Here is a 17756-nt window from a genome sequence, read left to right as displayed (position 1 = left end):
TCCTCGCCACTGGCTTGCATGGTTCGGGACCCTAGAGCTGCGCATCGATGGATGTGCTCTTCAATGTTTTGACTTTCAGCAGTGAAAATTAAACCACACTGAACTGAACTTAAACTCTGAAAACTGGACTGACAGTTTCAATTTACTATGATCGTCAATGTTAACCTGCGTTGACACAATCTACATTGCAAAAGCGCTATTGAAATAAAGATGAATTGAATTTTCTCCCCCTTAAAATGATAATGCTTTCTGAACAATTTTGACCTCATAGGAAGTCCTCGAAATTCACTTCAATTCAGATTTAATCAACCTCAAAAGGCAACCTAGAGGTGTATGAGTTTTTTCTATCATGAATGCATCCAGGATGGCGCAGTGGCCCATTTGTTAGCACTGTTGCCTCATAGCAAGAAAGTTGCTGATTCGTCTCTGTTGGATCAGTTTGCATTTCTGTGCGGAGTTTGCATGTTCTCCTTGTGTTGTCTTGAGTTTCCTCTGGGTGCTCCCGTTTCCCCTACAATCTAAAGACATGCGCTATAGGTGAATTGAATAAACTAAATTGGCCGTAGTGTATGAGTGTGAATGAGTGTGTATGGGTGTTTTCCAGTACTGAGTTGCAGTTGGAAGGGCACCCACTGTGTAAAACATATGATGGATAAGTTGGCGGTTCATTTAGGGTGCTCCGGTTTCCCCCACAGTCCCAAAGACATGTGGTACAGGTGAATAGGGTAGTGACAATGAGTTCACTGTCCTCAAATGACCTCCACAGTCACCAGAACTCAATCCAATAGAGCACCTTTGGATGATGAAACGGGAGATTCGCATCATGGATGTGCAGCCGACAAATCTGCAGCAACTGCGTGATAATATTTTGTCAATATGGAGCAAAATCTCTGACGAATATTTCCAGTAACTTGTTGAATCTATACCACACAGGATTGAGGCAGCTCTGAAGGTCCAACCCGGAACTAGTAAGGTGTACCTAATAAAGTGGCCGGTGTGTGCATTATATTCAAATGATTTGAAGCAGGGAATCTGATTAGGGAGGACACTAAATCTAATGTTCAAGTTGGTTTGGTCATTACTAAGGGAGTATTTTTGTAGTAAAAATGTTTTGGTGTCCCCTAAGCTGCCTGTTCTGTTGTTGTTTTACCTCAGAGCAACCTCAAATGGCTGAATATCCATATAGTAAATACAAAACTCATAGAGGGAGACTTTTTATTTATTTGAACATTTTTTTATTAGGATGTCACACAAATATGACAATAAAACACATCAAAATCATATTTACAGTTTCATGCACAGCAGGAGTGAAATCATTAACTCTTCACTTTCACAGAGAAGAAAAGTGTCATCCCAAAAAGTGACTTCTTCTTTTTGGGTTTTTGTGACTCTGCCTTTGCTTCAGCCTTGTCCTTCTTCTTCTTCTTGCTGCCCTTTTTGGATGTGAAGGGCTTGTTAAGCTGCAAAGAAATAACACTCAATTAATTCAAGCGTAATAATAATAAGTAAAAAAAAACACAAATAATTTGTATAACTCATACCTCACACTAAAAAACACTGAGTTATTTATTTAACCCAATGGTTTCATTAAACATATTTGGTGCTTTATTGGGTTATTTTACACCTTTAGAAGGTTATTTAATAATATCTCAACCAGTTGAGTTAAATATTTGATGCTTTGTTGGGTTATTTTTAACCTTTATTAGGTTATGTATTTAATAACTCACCCAGTTTGGTTAAAATTTTGAATTTCAACAGTCAACTGGTTTAACTGACACAGAACAGCTGTATTAATATGCGTGCCTAATGTTGTTTTTCCGTTGTAAAGTTTATTTAAGCTCTAACGTAATAATATTATTTTTATTTTTATTATCAAATTACCTATCCGTGTCGTGTCTTTTCAATTAGTTTCACCAGCACTCTTAATTATTGATAATACAAACGCACACTTCTCTACCGTGTTCATCTCTACAGTTTTTTTGTCAAGAAAATGATACACATATTTGGGATATTCGGCTGTCATTCTCGCCTTTAGGACCCAGCAGAAACATTCAATAATTCACAGAGCCATAATTCGAAAATAATAGTAGTACTTCGATAGTAATACCAGAATGGAAAAAATAACATTTAATCAAAATAACCCAATGCATTGGAATAAAATATCCCATAGTTGTTAAGGTGCTTTAATTATCTATTGTTGGGTTATATGTTGGGGTATTTTAACCCAACTATTTTAACAGAGCAAGTAGGATATGTTCCTGGATTAACATCGATCTTGAAGAACATTCCAATCAGCCAATCAGAATTAAGGGATATGTTTACTGTTCAGGTTTATGCACTTCTACATGATTGTTATCCAGCTATTATTCCCTTCTGATTTTGGGAATAATTTACAGTTATAGTTGGGTTTAGGAGTAGGGAATAGATATGGATTACATTTTCCAACAAAAATTATGTTTCAGAATCAACATGTTAATCCAGGATCGCATCGAACTTGACAAAGTCATGACGTGCGTTGCCACACAGCTGTGTTTAAACCCCTTATAAGAGTGATTTACCCATAATAACTCCCCTTTAAGCTTACCTTTTTAAGGATTCTCTCCTTCATGTTCCTCAACTTCTCCTTGAAGGTCAGTTTCGGTGGTTCCGCCTGAACTGAGACCTCTTTGGTTTTCGGTTCAGATTCGTCAGATTCGCTCACTGGATATTTCTTTGCCAGCAGCTCAAATACTTGACTGACCACCAGCGCTGTCATATGATCCACCACCGTCAGACCGGAGTCTGCTTCTTTGATGATGAAGGACATCGGTGTTGTATTTTCAGGCAGATTTGAAGGACACGGAAAGGTAGAGGACACAAAAAGCCTGTGCACAAGCTCCTCCACGAAATATCGAAGAAACTCTTTCGTGGTCAGTCTGACTTGAAGGAGCGTCTCGCGCCTGATGAGGCAGTTCATTAAATCTGCAAGTCCCTGATGCAGACGATCTGAAACTGCGGAATCGTTACTGTTGCCAGTGAAGTGATTGCTACACTGCAACTTGCAACGATTGGTCATCAGGGAGTCAAATAAAGTGGTTGCTTTTGTTTTAGGCCTGCATGACAGTTGATCTGACGTCAGCAGGAACAACAATCCACAATCAGTGGATTGAAATGTTGGCCTCAGAACAGGGACGTCTTCACTTTTCCAAATTTTGGACCCCTCAATGGGATCATTTAACCAATAGCGAATGACATCCTCTGTTATGTATTCGATCACATTGCTTGTGACCTCCACCGATAGACTCTGTCTATGGGCAGTTGGAAGTTGGCCCTGAATTGAAGCGAGAACGGTGCCGATTGCTGTTGCGGCCGCTGCTGGAGTGATGCAGTGATGTAAATAACGGAGCTTTTGGATGACTCCATTGATCAACAACTCTCCAATAGCACTGCAGGACTCATCAGGGCTGAAATAAAGGAATGACGATGACAATGATGCCAAGTTGACCTTCAGGACATTGTTATGCATCACCATGTTGACCCGATGGAGAACATGCTCCACAACAATTCCAGGGAGCTCAGACGACTGCAAACTGACTTCTCCTAAAGAGTCCAGGAAGCTGCAGTCTGCCATGAGACTTTCCACTGTGATCCCGTAAAAGCTTTCAAGGGGATGCATGAAGGGCAGTTTTTCCACCTTCAGGATCTCTGGTATGCTCAATGTGTCCTGATAAAGGTCTTCAGTGGATGAGGATGTCGGGTTCACCACTGCTGACGGACTCACACCTGTTATCTCTGACAGTTTGGGCAGTAAATCAGATACGGTGGTGGTGGCTGACTTCACAATAGACGTCAGCATTTGATCGATTTGGTGTCTGTAGAACTGTGGAAACATAAAAACAATGCAGTGAGATGTTTTTAGGTCTATCGTAGATTGATAGGTCCTATGAAATACGCATTGTTATTCTATGTTTGATGTAATCTCAAACGAAACACAATAAGAGGGTGGGACATAGTGTAGCTCCTCCCCTTTAAAAAAAACAGCCAATAGCTTTTTGTTTTATCACCCCTCTCCCAGTGAGAGTGGTTGAGAACAAGCGCATCAAATGAAAAGCGAATGTCTTGAAGGAGGCGGGGCATGCCAGATACTAGACAGCATTTGATTGGTTAAGATTTGACGAAAAACTGAAGTAATTGACTTGAATAAAACCGTTGATCCATTTAGGGTGGAAGTGACAAACTTACATGTTTATATCTGTTTTATATCTTCTACACACAGATTTTGTCACAGCTTTGGAGCACATTAGCTAATAGATATCTTAAAATCGAACAATACTGATACTAACAATTTCATAGGACCTTTAATGACATAAAACATAAACACTGGAATCATATCTAAGCACATATCGAATCAAATTTAATATACAGTTCTACTTTTTATTTACTTTGTCCATTAATTCAAATGTAATCCCTAAAATTCTATAGCATTTTATAGAAAATAGTAGTGTTTTTGAACCATACTATAGTCAAGTACTTTCATTAATCTGTGGTCATTTTGTAGTTGCTATGGTGACACAGCAATTATAAAAATATAAACAAATTATGCAATAATGTAGTTTTCTACAACTTTCTTTCTGTTTACTGAACTAGTCTGCAGTAAGGAAAACAGGAGACTTATTAGAAACAAACAGATGGCCAACCAAACAACTCAAGGTTATCCAAAGAGTGGGCAACACAAAATCCATACATTCCTGATATGTGAGTCCCATCTCAAACTCAATACACTACAATTACTATGGTATAAATACAGCACTGTAACATACAAAAGAGAGAGACTGACTTAGAATATCACTTACCTGTTTAATAATGATAATACACATTTACCATGGTATGGTTCAACAACACTATAGTATTTACTATACTTTACTATAGTAATTTTTCACTTGGGATGTTATGCCACAAATACTTGCATGATGCTGACAGGCATATAAATTATATATATATATTTGCCCTTATCATTTTTAACAATAACTTTATCAATATGGTGGTAGAATTAATAGCCTGCTACTAATGTTGCACTTTTAGTTATTTCTGGATTTCAATCATCTTGAGTTTTTAAGCTGATCTTGAGTTTTTAAGCTGAATGTTTTCTTATTATATATTATTTTTAAACACTGTTTAATACATATTTGACCAATATTTGTCTTCATACCTCATTCATGAATCCTGCATAATATTTAGCAAGCCATTTGTTTACACGTTGACCACTCCATCTATGTTGTGCTTAATAAAAAACTGTCTTTAACCAGATCATGCTGGACTTACTAGCTTATAAGAAGTAACAGAAACTCAAAGAACATCCCCAAAATCTAAGAGACATAACTCATGTATTAATTAATAATATGGAAAGGTAGACTTACCGGGTAGCTCAACGACGCCTGTACCACCTCCAGATTCCTAAAAACAAACAATTGTTAGTATAACAGGTGTAATCAAGTTATTACTGTATATAAGCTAATATATATGGGTATTTTTATACATTAATAACAATCAGCTTATCAACCACTGCACAAAAAATGCCAGTATAAGAAACAATATGTATTTATTCAATATCTTGATGAATTTAAAACTGTAATATTTAACTGAATCATACAAATTCCTTAATTTATATAACATCAACCTACTGACAATGGCCAAATCCATAATAGCTTTTACTTCAAGCTAAACTAGCTAAGGTTAACGCACGGTTAGCTATTCATTTTCTTAAATGAAACTAGCTCAATTTACTTCATATACTATATAACTATGCAGGATCCGGTTGACCGGTTTATAGTTATTATAACAATACATTATCGTGTAATAAGAGTAAAAAAGTGATAGACATACTGCTCCGTCAGATTCCACATGAAGTTGGCGACGACTGATTGAAGACCGTCGTCCTCCTCCAGGTGTGGTACTGCAAGTTTCGCAGCTAACTGGGCTGCAAATGCCAGTTCTCTTTGTTGTTGGGATTGAGCGCAAGCCATTGTAGGTTTGTTATCAAACTCCAGATGTAACTATACAGTAAAAAACGCTAGAGTAATGATCGTAATGTGATTTTCACTGCAATGTTCAGAAGTCTGTCTAAATTCGCGAGTTCTACAGCGTTCTAAATGGCCACACGTCATGAGTTTTAATAGAATGTTAGTGTCGTCACAAAACTCAACTACTGCTAGAGGAGAGTTTTTCTGGGGTTCATTCAGTGGAGGAAAACATGGTTATTACCATATACATTTGATATTTCTAATAAAATAAAAAGGTGCACTTTAAAATTTTGCACAATATTTACCCCTGTAATCAAAACACTCTTGTCCAAGTACTGTGATGTTGCTAATATTTGCACCTTTTGTAAAAATGAGATTGATGACATTTGTCATTAGTTTTTCCATGCAATTTATCATTTATGGAGGACGAAACCTGCAAAAACAAAACAAAAAAATACACAAACAAATAAATGAGTAAATAAATCCACAAATCCCTGCATAAATAAAATAATAAATAAATAAAAATGCAAATATAGAAATAAATCAGTATATAAATTCTCAAATTCCTGCATAAATAAAACAATAGAAAATAAGCAAATATAGAAATAAATGAGTAAATAAATCCTCAAATTCCTGCATAAATAAAACAATAAATAAATGAATAAGCAAATTAATAAATAAATTAATAATAAAAACAAACATTTCTGCATAAATAATACAATAAATAAATAAATAAATAAGCAATTTAATAAATAAATAAATAAATAAATACAAAAACACTGCATAAATAAAACTACAGATAAATAAATATGCAAATTAATATTCATTCATTCATTTTCTTGTCGGCTTAGTCCCTTCATTAATCCGGGGTCGCCACAGCGGAACAAACCGCCAACTCATCCAGCAAGTTTTTACGCAGCCACAACCCATCCCTGGGAAACATCCACACACTACGAACAATTTAGCCTACCCAATTCACCTGTACCGCATGTCTTTCGACTGTGAGGGAAACCGGAGCACCCGGAGGAAACCCACGCGAACGCAGGGAGAACACGCAAACTCCACACAGAAACGCCAACTGAGCCAAGGCTCGAACCAGCGACCCAGCGACCTTCTTGCTGTGAGGCGACAGCACTACCTACTGCGCCACTGCTTCGCCCTATAAATAAATAAATAAAATACACAAATTCCACAAACAGTCCAAAGACATGTGGTACAGGTACAGATTAATAAAGGGACTAACCCGACAAGCAAATGAATGAATGAATGAATGAATGTATACATAAATCTAATTCCTGCATAAATAAATATATAAATAATTTAATAGTGCGGTGTATCAGTTTAGCATTTTCATATTCCCCCAACATGCGTGTAATTTATTACATTTTTAATATGCCCACACTATTTATATATTTATTTATGCTGGAATTTGTGGATTAATTCATTCATTTATTATTTGCGTATTTATTTATTTATATATTGTTTTGCAGGTTTCATCCTCCATTATCATCGTTTTGGAATGATTTTATATTAGTTTTCCAAGGTTAATATGAGTGGTAATTTGCACCTTAAGTTTGTTTTTTGTTATTTTGAAAACCAAAAAAAGTCATTAGAAGCCACTGTGAACTGTCTTATACTTGCTGAAAATTTGTTCTTTTACAAACAGAGTTTGTACAAGAGCTTTTACAAATAGATGTTTGCACATCTATTATATATTTTAGTTGTAGTTGCATATTTACATTTTTTTCTTTGTTTAGGCTAGTTTGGTATTTCACTGGAGTTGTTTCTACTCACTAATTATATCCAGCTTTTCATTGTACTGATATATTTTGAAGGATTTAAGATGTTTTCTAACTTTAACTGCTAATGTTAACTGTCTGTTGCCACAATTGATTAATTATGAACCATTTTCCATTTTGGTTAGTCTTTTTTAATCATTCTCAAGGTTTCCATAATCCTGGACCAGACCGTGTCCTGAGCAGCTGCTGTGATGATCTTGGAGGAGTGAAGAGCATGAGACTGATTCCTGTAAGACCCCAGTGACAGACAGACGAGTCTCCGCATTGATCCTGTGGCCCAGCCTGTACACCAGCCGGTGACCTCTCCCATCTGCAGCTTCTCCACGATGGACGTCCATCGGTGCCTAGCGGTGCCTAGACTGCAGCTCTGCACAAGACATTGGTAATAGAAGAAATGGTCGTGCCCACCTGAGCCAGGTTTCCCTCTAGGTTTTTTTTTTCCTCACTCTCGCAAATTGGTGAAGTTTGTTCCTCGCCACTGGCTTGCATGGTTTGGGACCCTAGAGCTGCGCATCGATGGATGTGCTCTTCAATGTTTTGACTTTCAGCAGTGAAAATTAAACCACACTGAACTGAACTTAAACTCTGAAAACTGGACTGACAGTTTCAATTTACTATGATCGTCTATGTTAACCTGCGTTGACACAATCTACATTGCAAAAGCGCTATTGAAATAAAGATGAATTGAATTTTCTCCCCCTTAAAATGATAATGCTTTCTGAACAATTTTAACCTCATAGGAAGTCCTCGAAATTCACTTCTATTCAGATTTAATCAACCTCAAAAGGCAACCTAGAGGTGTATGAGTTTTTTCTATCATGAATGCATCCAGGATGGCGCAGTGGCTCATTTGTTAGCACTGTTGCCTCACAGCAAGAAAGTTGCTGATTCATGTCTCTGTTGGATCAGTTTGCATTTCTGCGCGGAGTTTGCATGTTCTCCTCGTGTTGTTGTAAGGTCCACCCAGTTGGCCCAATGCCGGTGTCCACTGGTGGATGAAGGTTTAATGCCTGTTCGGTCCTTCCAGTGCACAATGTTGATTTATATTAAACTTAGCTCATATCTGACTCCAATTTTAATATAAGGTGGTTTAGAATATTAATATATTTATCCTCGTTTTATCTGACTCCAATCATAAAACATTAAGAAGATTATATCGATATGTAATTTAGATAAATGTTCAGAGAAATCGCCTCGGCCGAAGGCGTCCCTCACGGTCACACTCCAGTCAGTCTTGAATATTAAACAGAGGTAATTGACTAATACTTTAGATGGCCGCTACCAGCCCGCTCGTTCTAAAATACTTTTGGTTAGTCCCGCTTAGGTGTACACCCTTGAGTTAAGACAATCATCATTTCTAATTAGAGGTTAGGGCATTAATATAAATGTACTCGACTACTGGACTCTATAGTAACTTTGGTTTTCACCAAGCCTATGGTTTCCCATATGAACTTAATTTAGAATAATATTATCTTCAAACAAAGGTCGAGTACCCAATCTAGGTTAGTCGTGCAACAACTTGTTGACCTAGACGGAAGTTAACGCCCTTTCCACCTAAGTACACTTCAAAAGATGCCTGAAGGTATATATTTATTGTTTTGATTATGTCTATTTCTGAGAGAATGAGATCATTGTACCAATCGCACTGAGACATTTCAAATGATATTAAACATGATAGTTAAAGTCAGTTTGGTTAATCTAGAACATTCAAACATTGAAATGACCATATGCGTGAGTTGGGGTGGATGAAGCCGAGCTTTAGCAGACTCAGATGCAAATGCAGCAGGAACGGGTTTTTCCCGCATTCCCATCTGCTGGGTTGTGGAGTCACCAGTCTCTGTTTTCAGCTCATGTTTTGAATTGTCAAAGATATCAAAATATTTGTAATATTTCAACTCTTACATTGTCTTGAGTTCCCTCTGGGTGCTCCGGTTTCCACTACAATCTAAAGACATGCGCTATAGGTGAATTAAATAAACTAAATTGGCCGTAGTGTATGAGTGTGTATGGGTGTTTTCCAGTACTGGGTTGCAGTTGAAAGGGCATCCATTGTGTAAAACATATGATGGATAAGTTGGCGGTTCCTTACGGGTGCTCCGGTTTCCCCAAGTCCAAAGTCATGTGATACAGGAGAATTTGGTTGGCTAAATTGTCCGTAGTGTATGAGTGTGTATGGATGGCATCCCAGAGATAGGCTGCGGCTGGAAGGGCATCCGCTGCGTAAAACATGTGCTGGATAATTTGGCGGTTCATTCCACTGTGGAGACCCCAGATTAATAAAGGGACTAAGCCGAAAAGAAAATGAATGATTGAACACGTCACGTCACATCTGGAAATAACTGTTTATTAATCTTATTGAATATTGATTCATTATGTTATCATAATATGCGTTATCAGGCTATATTAACCATTAAATAACCAGTTTTAACCATTAATAAATCAACAAACAGGTAACACACACCAATCCTCACACACACAATCAAGAAACACCACACTATTAGTACCAACTGAGCATCATGTCCACAGCCATATCACCCTGCAGCCCAAGACCGGTTACTCACAGAAGCCAAGCAGGGCTGAGCCTGGTCAGTACCTGGATGGGAGACCACTAGGGAACACCAGGTTGCTGTTGGAAGTGGTGTTAGTGAGGCCAGCAGGGGGCACTCAACCTGAGGTCTTTGTGAGTCCTAATGCCCCAGTAAAAGTGAAAGGGACACAACACTGTTAGTGGGCGCCGTCTTTTGGATGAGACGTTAAACCGAGGTCCTGACTCTCTGTGGTCATTAAAAATCCCATGGCAGTTCTCGTGAAAGAGCAGTGGTGTAACCCCGGTGTCCTGGCCAAAGTCCCTCTATTGGCCCATATGGTCATGGCCTCCCAATCATCCCTTTCCACCGAATTGGCTCTATCACTGTCTCTCCAGTCCACCAATAGCTGGTGTGTGGTGAGCGCACTGGCACTGTTGTCCTGTGGCTGCCGTCGCATCATCCAAGTGGATGCTGCACACTGGTGGTGGTGTGTAGAGACCCCCCTCATGATTTTGAAGCGCTTTGGGTGTATGGCCATACACAATAAATGCGCTATATAAATGCACACTCACTCACTCACTCTCTCACACAGCCTACCTGAGTATTGTTGCTGACCATGTCCATCCCTTTATGACCACAGTGTATGCATCTACTGATGGCTACTTCCAACAGGATAGGTCACAACATAAAGCGTGAATCATCTCAGACTGGTTTCTTGAAAAGTGACAATGAGTTTACTGTACTCAAATGGCCTCCACAGTCACCAGAACTCAATCCAATAGAGCACCTTTGGATGGTGGAACGGGAGATTCGCATCATGGAAATCTGCAGCAACTGCGTGATAATATTTTGTCAATATGGAGCAAAATCTCTGAGGAATATTTCCAGTACCTTGTTGAATCTATACCACAAAGGATTGAGGCAGCTCTGAAGGTCCAACCTGGAGCTAGTAAGGTGTACCTAATAAAGTGGCCGGTGTGTGCATTATATTCAAATGATTTGAAGCAGGGAATCTGATTAGGGAGGACACTAAATCTAATGTTCAAGTTGGTTTGGTCATTACTAAGGGAGTATTTTTGTAGTAAAAATGTTTTTGGTGTCCCCTAAGCTGCCTGTCCTGCTGTTGTTTTACCTCAGAGCAACCTCAAATGGCTGAATATCCATATAGTAAATACAAAACTCATAGAGGGAGTCTTTTTATTTATTTGAACATTTTTTTATTAGGATGTCACACAAATATGACAATAAAACACATCAAAATCATATTTACAGTTTCATGCACAGCAGGAGTGAAATCATTAACTCTTCACTTTCACAGAGAAGAAAAGTGTCATCCCAAAAAGTGACTTCTTCTTTTTGGGTTTTTGTGACTCTGCCTTTGCTTCAGCCTTGTCCTTCTTCTTCTTCTTGCTGCCCTTTTTGGATGTGAAGGGCTTGTTAAGCTGCAAAGAAATAACACTCAATTAATTCAAGCGTAATAATAATAAGTAAAAAAAAACACAAATAATTTGTACAACTCATACCTCACACTAAAAAACACTGAGTTATTTATTTAACCCAAGGGTTGAGTTTAACATATTTAGTGCTTTGATGAGTTATTTTCAACCTTTACTAGGTTATTTTTTAATAACTCAATCAGTTGGGTTAAATATTTGGTGCTTTGTTGGGTTATTTATAACCTTTATTTGGTTATTTATATTATAATTCAACCAGTTGAGTTAAAATTTAGACTTTCAACAGTCAACTGGTTTAACTGACACACAACAGCTGTAGTTATATGCGTACGTAATTTGTTTTTGCAGTTTAAAAGTTTGCTCTAGCGCAATAATATAGTTTTTGTTTTATCAAATGAGCTCTCCGTGTCGTGTTTTTTATATTCGTTTCACCAGCACTCTTAATTATTGATGATACAAACGTGCACTCTATAGCCGATAAAACGCTTTTTCTTTCGTGTTCACCTCAACAGTTTTTTTGTCGAGAAAATGATACACATATTTGGGATATTCGGCTGTCATTCTCGCCTTTAGGACCCAGCAGAAACATTCAATAATTCACAGAGCCATAATTCGAAAATAATAGTAGTACTTCGATAGTAATACCAGAATGGAAAAAATAACATTTAATCAAAATAACCCAATGCATTGGAATAAAATATCCCATAGTTGTTAAGGTGCTATAATAATCTATAGTTGGGTTATATGTTGGGGTATTTTAACCCAACTATTTTAACAGAGCAAGTAGGATATGTTCCTGGATTAACATCGATCTTGAAGAAGATTCCAATCAGCCAATCAGAAGTAAGGGATATGTTTACTGTTAAGGTTTCTGCACTTCTACATGATTGTTATCCAGCTACTATTCCCTTCTGATTTTGGGAATAATTTACAGTTATAGTTGGGTTTAGGAGTAGGGAATAGATATGGATTAAATTTTCCGACAAAAATTATGTTTCAGAATCGACATGTTAATCCAGGATCGCATCGAACTTGACAAAGTCATGACGTGCGTTGCCACACAGCTATGTTTAAACCCCTTATAAGAGTGATTTACCCATAATAACTCCCCTTTAAGCTTACCTTTTTAAGGATTCTCTCCTTCATGTTCCTCAACTTCTCCTTGAAGGTCAGTTTCGGTGGTTCCGCCTGAACTGAGACCTCTTTGGTTTTCGGTTCAGATTCGTCAGATTCGCTCACTGGATATTTCTTTGCCAGCAGCTCAAATACTTGACTGACCACCAGCGCTGTCATATGATCCACCACCGTCAGACCGGAGTCTGCTTCTTTGATGATGAAGGACATCAGTGTTGTATTTTCAGGCAGATTTGAAGGACACGGAAAGGTAGAGGACACAAAAAGCCTGTGCACAAGCTCCTCCACGAAATATCGAAGAAACTCTTTCGTGGTCAGTCTGACTTGAAGGAGCGTCTCGCGCCTGATGAGGCAGTTCATTAAATCTGCAAGTCCCTGATGCAGACGATCTGAAACTGCGGAATCGTTACTGTTGCCAGTGAAGTGATTGCTACACTGCAACTTGCAACGATTGGTCATCAGGGAGTCAAATAAAGTGGTTGTTTTTGTTTTAGGCCTGCATGACAGTTGATCTGACGTCAGCAGGAACAACAATCCACAATCAGTGGATTGAAATGTTGGCCTCAGAACAGGGACGTCTTCAATTTTCCAAATTTTGGACCCCTCAATGGGATCATTTAACCAATAGCGAATGACATCCTCTGTTATGTATTCGATCACATTGCTTGTGACCTCCACCGATAGACTCTGTCTATGGGCAGTTGGAAGTTGGCCCTGAATTGAAGTGAGAACGGTGCCGATTGCTGTTGCGGCCGCTGCTGGAGTGATGCAGTGATGTAAATAACGGAGCTTTTGGATGACTCCATTGATCAACAACTCTCCAATAGCACTGCAGGACTCATCGGGGCTGAAATAAAGGAATGACGATGACAATGATGCCAAGTTGACCTTCAGGACATTGTTATGCATCACCATGTTGACCCGATGGAGAACATGCTCCACAACAATTCCAGGGAGCTCAGACGACTGCAAACTGACTTCTCCTAAAGAGTCCAGGAAGCTGCAGTCTGCCATGAGACTTTCCACTGTGATCCCGTAAAAGCTTTCAAGGGGATGCATGAAGGGCAGTTTTTCCACCTTCAGGATCTCTGGTATGCTCAATGTGTCCTGATAAAGGTCTTCACTGGATGAGGATGTCGGGTTCACCACTGCTGACGGACTCACACCTGTTATCTCTGACAGTTTGGGCAGTAAATCAGATACGGTGGTGGTGGCTGACTTCACAATAGACGTCAGCATTTGATCGATTTGGTGTCTGTAGAACTGTGGAAACATAAAAACAATGCAGTGAGATGTTTTTAGGTCTATCGTAGATTGATAGGTCCTATGAAATACGCATTGCTATTCTATGTTTGATGTAACCTCAAACGACCACAATAAGAGGGTGGGACATAGTGTAGCTCCTCCCCTTAAAAAAAACAGCCAATAGCTTTTTGTTTTATCACCCCTCTCCCAGTAAGAGTGGTTGAGAGCATCAAATGAAAAGCGAATGTCTTGAAGGAGGCGGGGCATGCCAGATACTAGACAGCATTTGATTGGTTAAGATTTGATGAAAAACTGAAGTAAATGACTTGAATAAAACCGTTGATCCATTTAGGGTGGAAGTGACAAACTTACATGTTTATATCTGTTTTATATCTTCTACACACAGATTTTGTCACAGCTTTGGAGCACATTAGCTAATAGATATCTTAAAATCGAACAATACTGATACTAACAATTTCATAGGACCTTTAATGACATAAAACATAAACACTGGAATCATATCTAAGCACATATCGAATCAAATTTAATATACAGTTCTACTTTTTATTTACTTTATCCATTAATTCAAATGTAATCCCTAAAATTCTATAGCATTTTATAGAAAATAGTAGTGTTTTTGAACCATACTATAGTCAAGTTCTTTCATTAATCTGTGGTCATTTTGTAGTTGCTATGGTGACACAGCAATTATAAAAATATAAACAAATTATGCAATAATGTAGTTTTCTACAACTTTCTTTCTGTTTACTGAACTAGTCTGCAGTAAGGAAAACAGGAGACTTATTAGAAACAAACAGATGGCCAACCAAACAACTCAAGGTTCTCCAAAGAGTGAGCAACACAAAATCCATACATGCCTGATATGTGAGTCCCATCTCACACTCAATACACTACAATTACTATGGTATAAATACAGCACTGTAACATACAAAAGAGAGAGACTGACTTAGAATATCACTTACCTGTTTAATAATGATAATACACATTTACCATGGTATGGTTCAACAACACTATAGTATTTACTATACTTTACTAAAGTAATTTTTCACTTGGGATGTTATGCCACAAATACTTGCATGATGCTGACAGGCATATATATATATATATATATATATATATATATATATATATATATATATATATATATATATATATATATATATATATATATATATTTGACCAATATTTGTCTTCATACCTCATTCATGAATCCTGCATAATATTTAACAAGCCATTTGTTTACATGTTGACCACTTCATCTATGTTGTGCTTAATAAAAAACTGTCTTTAACCAGATCATGCAGGACTTACTAGCTTATAAGAAGTAACAGAAACTCAAAGAACATCCCCAAAATCTAAGAGACATTACTCATGTATTAATTAATAATATGGAAAGGTAGACTTACCGGGTAGCTCAACGACGCCTGTACCACCTCCAGATTCCTAAAAACAAACAATTGTTAGTATAACAGGTGTAATCAAGTTATTACTGTATATAAGCTAATATATATGGGTATTTTTATACATTAATAACAATCAGCTTATCAACCACTGCACAAAAAATGCCAGTATAAGAAACAATATGTATTTATTCAATATCTTGATGAATTTAAAACTTTAATATTTAATTTAATCATACAAATTCCTTAATTTATATAACATCAACCTACTGACAATGGCCAAATCCATAATAGCTTTTACTTCAAGCTAAACTAGCTAAGGTTAACGCACGGTTAGCTATTAATTTTCTTAAATGAAACTAGCTCAATTTACTTCATAACTATGCAGGATCCGGTTGACCGTTTTCTAGTTATTATAACAGTACATTATCGTGTAATAAGAGTAAAAAAGTGATAGACATACTGCTCTGTCAGATTCCACATGAAGTTGGCGACGACTGATTGAAGACCGTCGTCCTCCTCCAGGTGTGGTACTGCAAGTTTCGCAGCTAACTGGGCTGCAAATGCCAGTTCTCTTTGTTGTTGGGATTGAGCGCAAGCCATTGTAGGTTTGTTATCAAACTCCAGATGTAACGATACAGTAAAAAACGTTAGAGTAATGATCGTAATGTGATTTTCACTGCAATGTTCAGAAGTCTGTCTAAATTCGCGAGTTCTACAGCGTTCTAAATGGCCACACGTCATGCACACGTAATGAGTTTTAATAGAATGTTAGTGTCGTCACAAAACTCAACTACTGCTAGAGGAAAGTTTTTCTGGGGTTCATTTAGTGGAGGAAAACATGGTTATTACCATATACATTTGATATTTCTAATAAAATAAAAAGGTGCACTTTAAAATTTTGCACAATTTTTACCCCTGTAATCAAAGCACTCTTGTCCAAGTACTGTGATGTTGCTAATATTTGCACCTTTTGTAAAAATGAGTTTGATGACATTTGTCATTAGTTTTTCCATGCCATTTGTCATTTATGGAGGACGAAACCTGCAAAAACAAGCAAAAAAAAAAAAAAAAAAAAAAAAAACACAAATAAATAAATAAATAAAAATGTAAATATAGAAAAAAATCAGATAATAAATTCTCAAATCCCTGCATAAATAAAAAAACAAAAATAAGCAAGTATAGAAATAAATGAGTAAATAAATCCTCAAATTCCTGCATAAATAAAACAATAAATAAATAAATACGCAAATTAATAAATAAATGAATAAATAAATACAAAAATTCCTGTATAAATAAAACTAGAAATAAATAAATATGCAAATAAATAAATAAATAAATAAATAAATAAATATTCATTTATTCATTTTTTGCCGGCTTAGTCCCTTCATTAATCTGGGGTCGCCACAGCGGAATGAACCGCCAACTCATCCAGCAAGTTTTTATGCAGCAGATGCCCCTACAGCCACAAACCATCCCTGGGAAACATCCACGCATGGATGAAGGGACAAAGCCGACAAGAAAATGAATGAATAAATGAATGTATACATAAATCTAATTCCTGCATAAATAAATATATAAATAATTAATAGTGAGGTGTAAATGGGGAAGAATCTACTTTCAGTTTCCATTTTCTTATTCCCCCAGCATGCGTGTAATTTATAACATTTTTCATATGCCCACACTATTTATATATTTATTTATGCTGGAATGTGTGGATTAATTCATTAATTTAATTATTTGCATATTTATTTATTTATATATTGTTTTGCAGGTTTCATCCTCCATTATCATCGTTTTGGAATGATTTTATATTACTTTTCCAAGGTTAATATGAGTGGTAATTTGCACCTTAAGGATGTTTTTTGTTATTTTGAAAACCAAAAAAAGTCGTTAGAAGCCACTGTGAACAATCTTATACTTGCTGAAAATTTGTTCTTTTACAAACAGAGATTTCTTAATTTTTTTATTTTATTTTATAGACTTCTTATGTGAAATAAAACTTTTAATTAACTTACTTAGATTAATTGAAAATAAGAAATGTGCTTCTTTCTTTAGTAAAAAAATAAATAAAAGAAAAAATCATGCTTGAATAATGAGAGTCTAATAAATAAAAATAAATGAATAAATAAATAAACAAATAGCCAAAAATATATACAGAATCACTCATTAAAGA

General features: G+C 36.8%; 3 protein-coding genes across 4 annotated transcripts in view; all 3 read right to left on the bottom strand.

Annotated features, from left to right (window-relative positions):
• depdc7a (DEP domain containing 7, paralog a) overlaps window positions 1-17756 on the bottom strand; it is a 152357-nt gene that overhangs the window by 77888 nt on the left and 56713 nt on the right. The gene's annotated exons all lie outside the window — the stretch shown is intronic.
• On the bottom strand, window positions 1213-6134 carry LOC141375069 (uncharacterized). 2 transcript variants are annotated; one of them, XR_015515303.1, is made up of 5 exons: window positions 5863-6134; window positions 5397-5433; window positions 3674-3859; window positions 2585-3443; window positions 1213-1460 (listed from the first exon to the last, which is right to left on the bottom strand). XR_015515303.1 is itself a non-coding variant. In XM_087293571.1 (4 exons), exons 1-4 carry the CDS (start codon window positions 6000-6002, stop codon window positions 1317-1319), a joined length of 1596 nt encoding a protein of 531 aa, XP_087149697.1. In that variant the 5' UTR covers window positions 6003-6134; the 3' UTR covers window positions 1213-1316. The 2 variants fall into 2 exon arrangements, 1 of the variants encoding a protein (XP_087149697.1); XM_087293571.1 differs by having other exon boundaries at window positions 2585-3859.
• LOC606627 (uncharacterized) lies at window positions 11521-16315 on the bottom strand. Its single transcript, XM_087293573.1, has 4 exons — window positions 16044-16315; window positions 15587-15623; window positions 12903-14177; window positions 11521-11768 (listed from the first exon to the last, which is right to left on the bottom strand). Exons 1-4 carry the CDS (start codon window positions 16181-16183, stop codon window positions 11625-11627), a joined length of 1596 nt encoding a protein of 531 aa, XP_087149699.1. The 5' UTR covers window positions 16184-16315; the 3' UTR covers window positions 11521-11624.

The sequence above is a fragment of the Danio rerio genome, chromosome 18 (assembly GCF_052040795.2).
Source record: "Danio rerio strain M-AB ecotype USA chromosome 18, GRCz13ab, whole genome shotgun sequence".
Classification (NCBI taxonomy): Eukaryota; Metazoa; Chordata; class Actinopteri; order Cypriniformes; family Danionidae; genus Danio; species Danio rerio.
This window is presented reverse-complemented; position numbering and strand designations above follow the sequence as displayed.

Bases quoted from the DNA above. Each gene is read 5' to 3' on its own strand.
- LOC141375069 (XM_087293571.1), bottom strand. From the start codon at position 6,002: ATGGCTTGCGCTCAATCCCAACAACAAAGAGAACTGGCATTTGCAGCC. The intron at 3,860-5,396 runs GTAAGTCTACCT...ATGTTTCCACAG, and splicing joins AGGCGTCGTTGAGCTACCCG to TTCTACAGACACCAAATCGA. The intron at 1,461-2,584 runs GTAAGCTTAAAG...ATTTCTTTGCAG, and splicing joins AGGAGAGAATCCTTAAAAAG to CTTAACAAGCCCTTCACATC.
- LOC606627 (XM_087293573.1), bottom strand. From the start codon at position 16,183: ATGGCTTGCGCTCAATCCCAACAACAAAGAGAACTGGCATTTGCAGCC. The intron at 15,624-16,043 runs GTATGTCTATCA...GTTTGTTTTTAG, and splicing joins ATGTGGAATCTGACAGAGCA to GAATCTGGAGGTGGTACAGG. The intron at 11,769-12,902 runs GTAAGCTTAAAG...ATTTCTTTGCAG, and splicing joins AGGAGAGAATCCTTAAAAAG to CTTAACAAGCCCTTCACATC.